At 51.8% G+C, this 12899-nt stretch overlaps 4 protein-coding genes across 4 annotated transcripts; all 4 read right to left on the bottom strand.

The window, feature by feature from the left end:
• Positions 1 to 382: 382 nt before the first annotated feature.
• Positions 383 to 2512, bottom strand: N7468_006476 (aspartate--tRNA ligase MSD1; the record flags this gene model as incomplete). The annotated part of the gene is made up of 2 exons (XM_058475772.1): positions 383 to 2220; positions 2284 to 2512. The coding sequence occupies 2 exons, from the start codon at positions 2510 to 2512 to the stop codon at positions 383 to 385; spliced, it is 2067 nt and encodes a 688-aa protein (XP_058328662.1).
• Positions 2513 to 3103: 591 nt separating this feature from the next.
• On the bottom strand, positions 3104 to 7978 carry N7468_006475 (uncharacterized protein; the record flags this gene model as incomplete). The annotated part of the gene is given in 5 exon segments (XM_058475771.1): positions 3104 to 4918; positions 4989 to 6185; positions 6202 to 7458; positions 7470 to 7577; positions 7661 to 7978. 5 exon segments carry the CDS (start codon positions 7976 to 7978, stop codon positions 3104 to 3106), a joined length of 4695 nt encoding a protein of 1564 aa, XP_058328661.1.
• Positions 7979 to 9066: 1088 nt separating this feature from the next.
• N7468_006474 (uncharacterized protein) lies at positions 9067 to 10532 on the bottom strand (the record flags this gene model as incomplete). Its single annotated transcript, XM_058475770.1, has 3 exons — positions 9067 to 9609; positions 9667 to 9861; positions 9996 to 10532. 3 exons carry the CDS (start codon positions 10530 to 10532, stop codon positions 9067 to 9069), a joined length of 1275 nt encoding a protein of 424 aa, XP_058328660.1.
• A 358-nt stretch (positions 10533 to 10890) lies between these two features.
• Positions 10891 to 12371, bottom strand: N7468_006473 (FAD-binding oxidoreductase; the record flags this gene model as incomplete). Its single annotated transcript, XM_058475769.1, has 2 exons — positions 10891 to 12065; positions 12116 to 12371. 2 exons carry the CDS (start codon positions 12369 to 12371, stop codon positions 10891 to 10893), a joined length of 1431 nt encoding a protein of 476 aa, XP_058328659.1.
• Positions 12372 to 12899: the final 528 nt, after the last annotated feature.

The raw sequence follows: 12899 nt of genomic DNA, 5'->3' as shown, positions 1-12899 counted from the left end.
TCCCAATGAATAACAGTTTGGACCTCTTGCCCAGCGTCAGCTGAAGGTCAGGTGACATACCACTCGAAGCGCTCTTGAGCCCCATCTTGGGGGCCGAGAGCCTACAGGTACAAGCGGGGTCGTGCAATTAGCCCGCCGATCCATCTACATAAATGTGGCGACCGATTTGTCTTCTTCATAGAATTCCTTTCTATCTACTTACAGAACTAGGAGACGAATTGGACTGGAACGGATAAATTGACGAGGAGATTTTCAACCTGGGTATCTCATATGGTACAAACCGTCTTATCTATCATACAACTCTCAAAATCAGCTCAACAAGCGGAAACGAGCATGGGGTTCTGTCTTGAGTCTGAGCCCAAAAAAGGAACCAGAATATAGACTATTCCCGCAATCGCAAATGATACGTCTCCAACGCCTCCGCCGTCATAGGGCTAGGCGCACGAACCATGGCATCATCACCCCCCTTCCCAGTCTTAGGGAAAGCAATGACATCCCGTACCGATTCCTTGCCAAGCATAACAGCGACCAGGCGATCAAAACCAAGGGCGAGACCGGCGTGCGGAGGACATCCAGCTCGCAGCGCATCAAGCAAATGTGAGAAATCAGCGAGCCGCTCGGCGGGCATTTTCAAGATATCCCTGAGAATAAATTCCTGCACAGCAGCATCGTGGATACGGCGACTGCCGCCGCCAAGCTCGACGCCATTCACGACGAGATCGTAGTGGTCTGCTACAGCCTGTGTGGGGTCTGAGAGGAGCATGTCCACATCGGCGGCAGTCTTGGGTGCTGTGAACGGGTGGTGTGTGGACGCGATACCCGCTGCACCGCCTTGTCCAGGCTCGGAGTCGGAGGAGGGGGAAAAGAGGGGAAAATCGACAACCCACATGAAGTCAAACCCTGTTGGCGCAGGTTTAAATCCCGTGGAGACGGCGAAGGCGTGCAGAGCGCGGCGAAGGTCGCCAATTGGCGTTGAGCCGCCAGAGAACGGTGCACGCGGGCGAGCTTGGAGGATGATCAGGTCTCCGTGGTCAGGTTCCAGAATTTCCTCCACCTGCTCGGCGGCTTCGAAGCCGAAAGGTTGCAGTCCGCACAAGGGCTGTTTGCCGTTGTAGACGAAGACGCCTGGTCCTCCGTCTGGGTTATTGTTGAAAGGGGCACCGGCTGGGGAGTCGAGAAATTGTGCGATGAATTGTCCTGTCTCGGCAGGATCATTCTCATTACTCTCGACCTTGAAAGCCTCGACGATCGGGTCCTGGAGTCCGCTTATCTTGTTGACAAGGTCCACTGGAAGTGCATGATCAAGGCGAATAATCTCCATGCCGTACCGAGTGTCTGGTTTGTCTGAACCATAGCGGGCCATGGCTTCTTGATACGGTAGTCGCCGGAATGGCCCCTCTGGCGCAGGATCTTTCATCAATGTTGACCAAAGTCGGCGAATAACCCCTTCAATGGTGCGCATCACATCCTCTCCCTTTGCGAATGACATTTCCAGATCTAATTGGGTGAATTCCGGTTGGCGGTCCGCTCTGAGATCTTCGTCCCGGAAGCAGCGCGCGAACTGGAAATACCTTGGTAGTCCACTGGCCATCAAGATCTGCTTATACTGTTGCGGACTTTGGGGCAGCGCATAGGCCAATCCAGGTCGGCGAGTCGGAACGAGGAATTCGCGAGCTCCTTCGGGCGTAGACTTAAACAGCAGGGGCGTCTCAATTTCCACGAACGGGGGCTGGGAGTTTTCTTCCAGCTCCTTCTTACATACATTACGCACCTGAGCACGGAATCTCAGTGCCTCCCGCAGCTCCGCATCCGAGCGCAGCTGCAGATACCGCTGTTCAGGAGCAAATACGGTCTCCGGGGTCATGATGATGTCCTTTGGGAAGTCGTTCAAAGCATTTATATCTTCCAACGCAAGCTCCCACATATCTTCGGCAGGTTGATCGGCTGTGTCCGATGCCTTGGCCTTCTTCTTTTGGACTGTTCCGCGCACTGCGACAGGACTGTTTGCGTTGAGCGCTTTGAGCTTCTCGAATGCGTCATTCTTGGCAAAAGCGACAACCTGTAAACTGTATTTCATCGTTGGGTCTGTAAGCTTCACGAACGAGAGCTTCTTGGACAGGTCTGCCCGAGGTCCCAGATACCCATGAAGGACAACTTCGGTATTTGGTTCAGCTCGAGCAAGGAACGTCTCGAAATCATGAGTGGCAGGAGGAAATTCAACTACAGACAAAAAGCAATAGATTCATTAGCTGCAGTTGATCCACTTCCGTCCGCCATGCTTACCGGCCTGTTTATAGGTCTCCAGAAAGCTTGGGACCTCCGCCCGCTGATCTCGGAGACAAGTCGGGCGATGGAATCGCCGCGTTGCAGCCGGCAACACACGTCGCGGGCATGAGAAGCCCTCAAGACAATCCCAATTGGCAAATTTGGGCGCACCCGTACGGGCAGCCTCACAGAAGCACCTACCATTGTCTGGGAGAATGACGAGTTGAAGGTTGCGCCATCGAACCATCCGCTATTTGCGGCAGAAAAAAGGCCGCGGCGCAACCGCCCGCCCAAGACAGACTAGTGCGGGAGCCTTTTAAATTGCAGGTCAGCTCCGCTTTTTTCTTCTTTTCTTCATCCTTCCAAGTTTTATACATGTGAGTGTGCCTGCTTTGCTCTCTTACTTGTTTTCAAGTACTAATGTCCTCTGCAGATGATGAAAGCCTAGTGTGTTCTATATGACTGCAATCACTCCCCTCTGAGACGCACGGCTCTTCCTCTTTGAGGACCCAAGGGCTGGGCGACTCGAGGGGAGGGAGAGTGACAAAGGCGTTCGGCACACCCAACCTTGTTTATTAACGGACGCGATTAAGGCATCTCTGACCCAATTTGAACTTGGAGGTGTTTCTGTTGGCTTCTAGCCAAGCGACAACGATCAGAAGATTTAGGTCTTCGAAGGTATTCATGGTTCATTCCATGAAGGCCCCATGACAAGGCACCTTTCTTCGAGAATCAGGAAATTTATTCAGATGTTTCAATATATTCACATGCTGAGGCATTCTATCTGCAGAGTAGCGACGAAAAAAAAAAATGAAAGAACATAACTTTTCTAGTCTTTTTACCCAAATATCATCTGCTCCAGAACAGCCTTTTCGCCGCTGTTGTCCACCAGGTTCTTGAAAACGCCATTCTCAATGCCCATAAGATCCTTTGGCGCACCAAATTCAACCGCTTTGCCCGCATCCAGTACGAGGATGCGGTCAAAGTCCGCAATCGTGCTCAGTCTGTGCGCAATGACCAGCAAGGTAGTCGCGTTCCGCCCAAACTCGGCTCGAATGGACTGTTGAATCAATGTATCGGTCTCCATATCCACGGCAGACGTTGCCTCGTCAAGTACCATGATCTTAGGCCGGGCAACAATGGCACGGGCCAGACAAAGAAGCTGGCGCTGGCCTTGGGAGAGGTTGAGACCACCCTCAGAGATGGGGGAAGAGAGCGAGGAAAAAAGATTCTTGTTCGAGGCCTGTACTGTCGCGGTATCGGGCGTGGTAGCGCCAGGGGTGCCGGATGGTCGGGGCGTCGCAGTTTGAGAGGTCAGGGTTGCCTCGTCATCGCTGGACGCAACCAAGTGCACGCGGACGAGAGCATCGAAGAGCTCGGTATCGGTATACTCGTCGAATGGGTCGAGGTTGGATCGCACGGTGCCGGAGAAGAGCACTGGGTCCTGTGGAATGATAGCCAGTCTGCTGCGCAGGTCATGTAGCTTTATCTTGGCTACGTCTAACCCATCAATGTAAATCTGACCCTGTCGCGCTTCGAGGAACCGGAAGAGGGCGAGAGTCAATGACGATTTGCCCGCCCCGGTACGACCGACGACGCCGACTCGTTGATTCTTCTCAACGGTAAAACTTAGGCCCTTGAGGACTGGTGGCAAGTCGGGGGCATAGCTAACTACCAGATCGTGCACCTCGAGACGGCCTTCAGTAGGCCAAGCTGCAGGTGCATCAGCGCCGCCTTGGTTCTCGAGCTCGATGTTGCAGTACTCGTAAACGCGCTCAGTGGCGTTCATACCGAGCTCGATATTCGAGTATTGGCGGAGAGCGAAGGCAATAGCGGTGTTGCACTGCAGCGCGAAACTAAGAGCAAAACCAGCGAGCGAAGCAGAGATACCCGGGAGAGAGACAACAAGTGCGGCAGTCAGTGTCGCGAAGATCGCTCCAACGAGGTTCATGCGGATTCCTAACCATCGGTTGAGAAGCCAGACGCTCCACCACGCTTGAGCATGCGAGTTGATCTTGTCGTAGATGATGTCGATGTATGCATCGCTCTTGCTAAAAGCACGGATGGTTATTAGGCCTGTCAAGCTAGCCCCAAACTGCTCGAAGACAGGGCTTTTGGCTGTACTCTCCAAGCGCTTGGCTTCGCGGGCCCCTGTCAGATATGTGACGGAAATCTTCAGTGAAATCACTAGAAGAAGGATTGCCAAGATGATAACAACTGGAGAGATCAAGACACCTGCCACGATGATTCCACAGACATCCAGAAGATTTCCGATGAGAAAGCCCAACTCGTATCCCAATCGAGAGTCGATTGTATGGAAATCGGCGGTGAATCGGTTGAGAATTCGACCGACGGGGACGGTATCTAACCAACGAAGAGGGGCTCGAAGAACAGCAAAGACAAGGGCATTGAAGATGTTTCTTGACGCACGAATGCTCGAAGACAGGATGAAATAGAACCGCGAAGTCCCAATTATGAAAGAGAGCAGTGAGATTGTAATGTATCCACCAAGATACATCATCAAGTTGTCGTCGGTCTGGGGCTTGCTAGTGGTGTTGTTGCGGACCATAGCATGCTGCAAGAGTATCTGCATTTGTTCTGGATGCGCTGATGCTTTTGACGATGAGCTGGTCCAGACATTGATCCACCAAGACTAGAAATCTCATGTTAGTACGATTGTGATGCATGCAACCACGCGTTTCATCTGATTTTTGCCAACTCACCCGAACGATCATTAATGCAGCGTAGCCAGTATAAACTAGAGTCGTCATTGTCCACGCAGTAACGCCTCCACCCATAGACAAGTAAGCCTTATAGACTGCCAACCGGACGGATCCCTTTTCGCGCTTTTCATCCTCAACAAACTTTTTGGGTACACCATTGGCAGGGACGGTGGTAACGTTTGGGGGTGGCGCGTTGCTCGCGCGGCGATTGGACCGGTTAGAAATGACTTTTTGGAGGGTATTCCCATCCTCGGGTTCCTCAGGTTCAACATTGACTGACTGCTTGTCTGCTTCCGTCTCATCGCCATCCAGAATATCATCAAGATGGTTGTCTCTGCGAAGCTCTTCAATCGTGCCGGCATATTTCACTCGTCCGTTCTCGAGGAGAACGGAATAGTCCGTACGAGGTAAGCATAGGCCAACGTGATGAGTGACAAGGATTCGCGTTCTGTTTTCTCCGAGCTCGCCCGTGAGTGCGTTTTCGAAGACAAAGCGACCAGTGTGAGCGTCCAACGCGCTAAAAATATCATCCATGACAAGTATACCAGCGCGGGAGTACAGGGCTCGTGCGAATGACACTCGCCATCGCTGGCCACCACTCAAGTTGACGCCGTTGGCGCCAATGTCAGTAAGCTCGCCATCTGGAAGCATCTCGAGGTCCTTTTCGAGAGCACAAGCATGGATCGTTTTCTGGTAGCGGTCCTCGTTGTAGGGCAGCCCGAAAAGAATGTTGTTTCTGATGCTCGCATTTTCGATCCATGGAATCTGGGCCACATATGCAATTGCGGAATCAATGAGCCAGTTCGCACTAGTCGCCTTATCATCGAAGCGCTCCTTTAGCGCAGGTGGAACCGGCACTTTGACAGTACCGTATAGGACATCACATTCCCCCAGAATGGATGAAAGAAGAAGACTCTTTCCTGAACCGGTACGACCAGCGATCACGCTAAGGCCTTTATTGGGAAACTTGATGTTGAGCTCGCGTAGGAGGAAGAGGTCATCGTCTTCAAGCTCTTCCTGCTTTTCGGCGTTGTCCTCAGAGGGCCAAGAAATAGAAGCGTTTTCAAAAGCAATGTAATCGGCCGGAACGGTATTCACAATCTTCTCTTCGGATGCCATGTAGATATCGATGCGGTCAGCGCTGACCTTTGCTTCCAATCCGTTGGTGATGATTTCAGGTAGAATTGCCAGTGACATCTCCAAGGAGCCAAACACTGCCATGGCTGTGAAAGCCACTGAGGCAGATAAGCCCCCCATGCTGAAGGGCATAGACGGTCAAGGAAACAGCGGAGAATCCAATAGGACCAATGAGCCAGATGGCCATAAGCACGACATCGTAGAGGAAGGAAACCCACAGTGCCCCCAGTTCATTCTCTCGGATTTGCTTAATCTTTGACTGCCACTGCTGCTCTAGTGCGGAGAATTTGATCTGGCGAATACCCTGCAAAACCTCCGTGACAACAGCCATCTTCTGATCTCTCAATTTCATGAGTTTATCCTGAGCGTCGGTATACCGTTTCGTACCATAAATGTTGAGTGGTGCGATGAGGACCGCCACGGCAAGACCAGCGAAGGCGCTTTGCCATCCAAGAATTTGAACTAGGAACGCACAGCCGATCGAGATCTTGAGTGTCGCAGAAGGGATGAGGTAGGCGTAAGAGGTGAAATCGGAGATACGGCGAGCATCTACAGCAGCTAGATTGACAATGCTTTGCTGGCTCTTCTTAACAGACTCCTCCTCATCCTCCTCTTCTTCATCTTGGGTCAAAAGCGCTTTTGCAGAAGCCGCGGCACCGTTTTCATCCTTGCTCTTCTTTCTTTGCTTGGCGTCTTTGCGACGCATAGATTTCGCAAAGACCAGGGCCGACAGTTCGGCATAAATAGGAACTCCGACCTTGGAGCAAACAGCCCAAAAGAGCCATGCTTCCACGATCGAGAATAGAAGTTGGAGAGAGCCCAGGCCAACAACCCAAATTGAGGATCGAACAGGGGACCAAGAGGCATCATTGCGGCCTTCCAAGGAGTCGAGAATGTTGAAAAGAGCGAACTGGGGACCAAAACTCAAGAATGCGATGGCGATGGTCAGTAGGAGCTGAAGGCCCAGAGAACGCCAGTGCGCCAGCACAAGTGCTTTCCATACTTTCCGGTTCCCCTTGACATTCTCCAAGGTCGCTCGGAGATTATGGACTCGCTTCTCCGACCGAAGTTTGGGTAGATCAGCCAGCTCTATATTCTTAGCTTCAAGGGTGAAGTTCAAGAGGTCGTTCGCCCAAGAGAAAGTATAGCGGCCGAAAGCCGTCACAGTAAGCTCTCTGTCGACCAGATGGCCCTGGTAGTAGACATTTGGTCGACGGGGCAGCAGGACGGTGAACAATGCGCGGAGGAGCCCGCTAGCAAATTGGCCGGCTTGCAAGCCCACCCACGCCTGATTGTTAATCAGGCTACTTTTAGAGGTCCATGCTTGTTGGACCTCCAAAAAACGACAACGGCGGTGATAACGCTGCCGACAAATGCGTACTGGCCCAATCTGAATCGACTGGTAGGGCGTGGCTCAGTGAAAAATGCAATGGTTTGCAGCGCTAGCACAACCTTTTTACAATTCAGAGTTAGTTATGGTCGCGACGAAGTAATCTGCGGGGTGAGTTCAGAGACTCGGGGTTGGATTAACATACCCAACTGCTGAACTGGAGCCAGTTCGCCACTCCATGGACGTGGCTCTGAGTTGCAAAAATAGCTAGCGTCAACGAGGTGCCCAGTCCAGTCGCGGAGAACAGAACAATGGCCGCACGTTGCCACTTATCCGAGAAGGCGCGAAGTGATTCCTCAGAAGCTTCACCGTCCTCGTCGCGATAAGCCGTCTTGGCCAAGCTTTCCTCTTCATATTGGACTCTGCGGAACACCCGGTCGGCGGTGCTCTTGGTGGCAGGGATACTATCAAGAGCGACCAAGAGTAGGGCTGCGCCCGTCACAAGGTTCTGATTAAAGGACATTCCTCATGTCACCTACGGAGGCGGGGAGTGAAAGAGAAGGAAGTCAGCAGTGGCGGGCCCTACGGAATTATGGCCATCACTAATCGGAGATATATTGCAGATCCACGGAGTCACCTAAATCTAGCCCGTAGCCTCCAATCTGGCCCCTGCTCCCTATCGCGATCCTAGGCAAAGATTTTAGCGTGAGGAGTTGTCAAGGTCGCATCCGAGCGGAGAACAGGCCCCGTCGCGCCGTTCGTGTCGAGTCTTAATGACTCACATTGAGTCAAAGATCGCGTCGATCCAGGCAGCGGGCACTGACCCTGGAGAATCTTTGAATGTACAGAGTACATTTGGAGGTTCCTTCGACTGGCAGAAAGTTCCGTCACAAGCCCCCGGCGCGTGGAAAAAACGGTGTAGAGTCGAGCTACATCAGCCATTGGTTCCGCGACCTGGCTTGCATTATGCAGCAAGCCAGAGCTCCAAGCGGGCACCTGTTCAGGCTAAGTGGGTATGGGGCGGGGCGGGGAGGAAAGGCTCTGTAGCCCGGTGCTCTCGGACTGATACGCGTTCCTGCTGAAACTCTGGATGGGTTCTAGCCTATATGGTAGGCATTTCATCTTGCCTATATATTTCTGAGCTATGCAAGCGTCTTCGTAAACCCCACAAACTCCATGAAACTTTCATGGGGCCGGAAGTGACTGCCTCTGACAGAGGGGGGGCTTTATCAATACTAACCCGGAAGGATCGGCAGCTCGCCATCATGCGCAAGTGTAAAGCTCATTCAAATTAAACGGACTTCATAGCCCCGCATTTGTTAAAGCTCCCTCGGTCTTCCGAGTCTGTATAATTAAAGCTACACTTGTAAGAATACTCTATAGCGATATCCACGATCTACCTAGGCCAGGCCTTGGTGCAACGGGGGCTCCAAATATGTTCTCCAGGATTTGACCACCGGGACTTTAACTGACCAACCCTTTCTTTCGTTAAAGGATATGTATGCAGTCTTCGCCGATCCCAACCATACCACCCAACAAGACGGCATCAAAGCCCCGCCCCCTTCTTATCGCAGCAGATAGCCATCGATCACATCCTAATCATCTCCAATGCTAGTTCAAGACTGGCCTCCACCCGCGCCTGGGGTGGAAATCTACCACATTCTCATCGTCGAGAACATCTTGTCCGCTTCGCCCTGTAACGACGCTCCTCTCAAAATCTGGTCCGCGAACATAGAATGGGTCGAATCCAAGCAAACCGTCACTGCTACCCTTCCGCACCCATCTTCTCTTCTTTGAAGAACTCTTCGAGCCACTCGTTTCCTTCTGTGGTTCGAATCCAGAACTCTCGCGTGCCATACTGAGATACCATTTACGTTGGTGAATAGACCCGATCGTGTTCACCGATCCAGGGTATGCGTTGTTCTTCTGGATATCCAGGTCTACGCCATTGTCTGAATGACCGTCCTCTGAGTCCTCCGCATCTGAACTAGATGTTGATGGAGGGGGAGGCCTTGGAGAATTCTGATGAGCTCGTCGTCGGCGCTTTGGTCCTTTTCGAATTGGTCGCGAAAAGTCGGTTTTCTTGTCCATTCGGAGAAGGACCGTGTAGTCCTTAGGAAGGCGCGTCCCATGTAGTCTTAGGCGAATTTTACGCTTTCGCAGTTAGCACCGCCATCTCGAGAAACATCACCGTACATGCATCGTGCTCACGTTTTTAAATCCCTCTTTCAGTTTATGGCTGTGCGAAACAGCTTCGGAGCGGGTTTCAGGGCCGTCAGAATCAGACCTGGAATCATCGGTCTCTAGTTGTGATTGCTCTTCTTCGTATGGTAGTACTTCATACTCTCCGGTGTCCCATATAATCAGGCTGCCAGTCTTCGGAGACGCAGTTTCAATGAGGTGGTTCTATTTCCAATTAGTATCTCGCTTGACCAGAAAAACCCTCCCCGCTCGTTCAATCCGCCAGGTCAGATTAAGCGTTCCCGCCATCGCCCTGAATCCAAGACATTGGGAAAACCAAATGATATCTAAAGACATACCCATAAACAATGCACCCGAGTCTCAGTCGCATTCCGATTCAACCTCTCACTATTGGGATCACCCGGTAGCCCGTACATAATCGACCAACTGACCGAGCTAGTCTCTGAAAACTGCAGCCGAAGATCGTAATGTGGGCCTGCAACAGGATGGTCGTGCTGATGTATCACAAAATGGCGTCCGTTCGGGTGCTCATTGCGCCGATACAGCTGTATCCAGTCTCCGTTTGAAATCCGGGGTAATTTTTCTGACTCTAAGGCAGGTCGGGTGAGATCGCTGAGTCTTTTTGAGATGACGCTCAGATGGTCATCAACTTGGACCTGACCTGCTTCGATGGCGGCTAGATCGTGGGGGGTGTCAGGCTCTGCTGTGGCAGTTGCTGACTTTGACTCCGAGGAGTTTCCATTCTTTGAGTTGGACAGCCTTTTCCGAGGTGGAGGTGATACAGGTGTCTTTAAACTCGACAGTATGGGAATTGAAATTGGAGACTCTTGCGGGCTTGACCAGCGATTGTTGTCCGAGCTCGCGGCACGTTTCATTTTTGTACTTTGTTTCGAGTCCAGGCGCGGTATTGGTCGGTGAGCAACGCTCTCATTGCAATGGAGGTTAAATCAAGGAGATGAAGATATCGACTGAATGGCAATCTGATATCATTTGCAGCTAACTGATACGTTTGCCAGCTCGAATGCGAAAACCGCTTAGTCATATTCTGGAAGCCTCGGGCCATGAACGATAATATATACACGAATTTTCCATGGCATTGCTAGGAGTTGCTGCAGCGATGGATAATGAATATGGGAAAACTAGGAAAGCCAAGCAACTTGAACTCTTGGGGGTACTCCCGCGCAATGCGGCCAACCACCCACCCAATTACAACCAGTCGTGCGCATTCCTCCCTCAATGAGGGGCAGCGTTCACGCGGACGCTTTGCGGGTTATGAAATACATCTTGTGGATCAATACTCGTTTTGATGTCTTGCAGGCGTGGCAGATTCACACCCCAGTATTCCGCCTGTGCGTTCTCCAGATATGGATCGACAAAGCCTGGATAGGCACCGAGCTCAGCGATGTCAGTTCGGTTGGCCGTAATCACGCTGTGAAGGCCGTTGAGAAATTGCTTCGTGGCCGGAGGCACCGGACCGAAAAGGCTGATGGCGTAAGATTCCATCAAAACGATGACATCGCGATGCGGGTAGGCAGTGGCTGTCGTCGAATAGTCGTTGACCGCTCCACCTTCCAAATCGAAGATCACGAACCAAGCAGGCGTGCCCTTGTTCACCGTATCTAGGTACCGGAACATCTCATCGACATCTTGGTCTGGTATACTTTGGTTATCTTTGAATACCATCGACTTGGCATAAAATGAAGCCGGGGTGCCGCCTATCGCAGAGACGATGAGATTCTCGGCTTCACTGGTCACCATACCCGCCCAGTCGCTCAATTGGAGGACAGTACCGCTGTTTCGAATCGGAAACTTGTCCTCAAGACCAAATTCAGCGAATTCCTCACGCGTTCCAAAATAGAATCCAGAAAGCAGGGCGCTCTTTTCGAAGAGCACAAGCTCTGAAGAGAACTTCCGGGTGATGTTGGGCGTATAGACCAGTTTCTGCCAGTCCTTGAATAATTGCGCCCGGTCAGCTGTGCTCCCAAAGTTCAATTGATAAGTATATTGGATTGCGTTTTTCAATGTCGCATGGGTCAGAAGCTTGAACTCGGTCACGATGCCAAAGCTGGCCGCAGCACCTTTGATTGCCCAGAACACGTCAGGGTTCTCCGTTTCGGAGGCTCGCACGATGCTTGAGTTTGCCAATACAACCTGGGCCTCGATTACATGGTCAAGGGCCATACCCCATTCGCGGGACATAGTTCCAAGACCACCAATGGTGAGATGTCCACCAACGCCCACCTGACGGCAAGTACCATGCGCGATAGCTCGACCCTCCGCGGCGAGTTTATCATGCAGTTCTCCCAGGTTCAGGCCAGGTCCTGCAGTCGCAATGTCCTCTGCATCCATCGAAAACTGGCGAAAGTGCTTCATATTCACAACGACGGCACCGTCTGTCCCTCCAAGGCCTGTGAGAGACGTTAGCTCTAGCCATGAGTTACGTAGCGGACTCCCGGACCGTAGTTTCCATAGCTGTGACCACCACTGTAGGCCTGAACCTTGAGGTTATAGTCCGCGGCACATTTGACAATCTTGGCGACTTGCTGGGCGGACTCGGGGTAAGTTACAGCAATTGGGGCCACCGGAATATTCAGATTATAGCGCGAGACGTGGGAGCTAAAAAGAAGGTCGCCATTGAATGCAACAGAGCTAGAGCTGTTACCGACTGCTGCAAGTAAGCAGCTGTGGGCAGCGGTGCTCTGAGCAGCGCCCATGGCTCACCAATTGAACACGCTGAGGCCAACCGAAGGCGAACGAAGTGATGCGGGGGAAAAAGGAGTGAGGAATGCAGATTGAGATGCCAAACACTCAGGCTGATCCATTGGGATGGAAGGAGAAGACAAATGGAAGGCGCGCCTGTGGCTTCAAGGGAGGAGCTCGAATGAAGAATGTGCCCTTCACCCCAGTTCTACATGTGGCTTGGCCGCTCATGCTCTCCAAAATTTGTTCTACCTGAATGACTTCCACTCCTACTAGTAAAAAAAGGAATCAATAATTAGCTTAATCGAGGACTGATTCATCCCATTATGTACAACTCAAAGGGTATTCATTCTCGATGATGATGTACCAGTCCGGTTCGATCCGCGTATAGCGTCAGTCATCGAGCGGCAAGCGTATACTGTCGGAGAAATAAGCGGCAGGATTAACTTCCAATAGCGTCAAGTCATGCAGGGAAGTAGTCTAGCCAGTTGCGAACCAAAGAAAGGATCATCGATCCACCTCGGGGACAATCAAAGCCTGTT

This window comes from Penicillium chermesinum (genome assembly GCF_028974085.1).
Source record: "Penicillium chermesinum strain IBT 19713 chromosome Unknown utg000005l:1.0-4115287.0:1.0-4118363.0, whole genome shotgun sequence".
NCBI classification, from domain to species: Eukaryota; Fungi; Ascomycota; class Eurotiomycetes; order Eurotiales; family Aspergillaceae; genus Penicillium; species Penicillium chermesinum.
The sequence above is the reverse complement of the archived record's forward strand: the minus strand, read 5'-3'. Positions and strand labels throughout refer to the sequence as shown.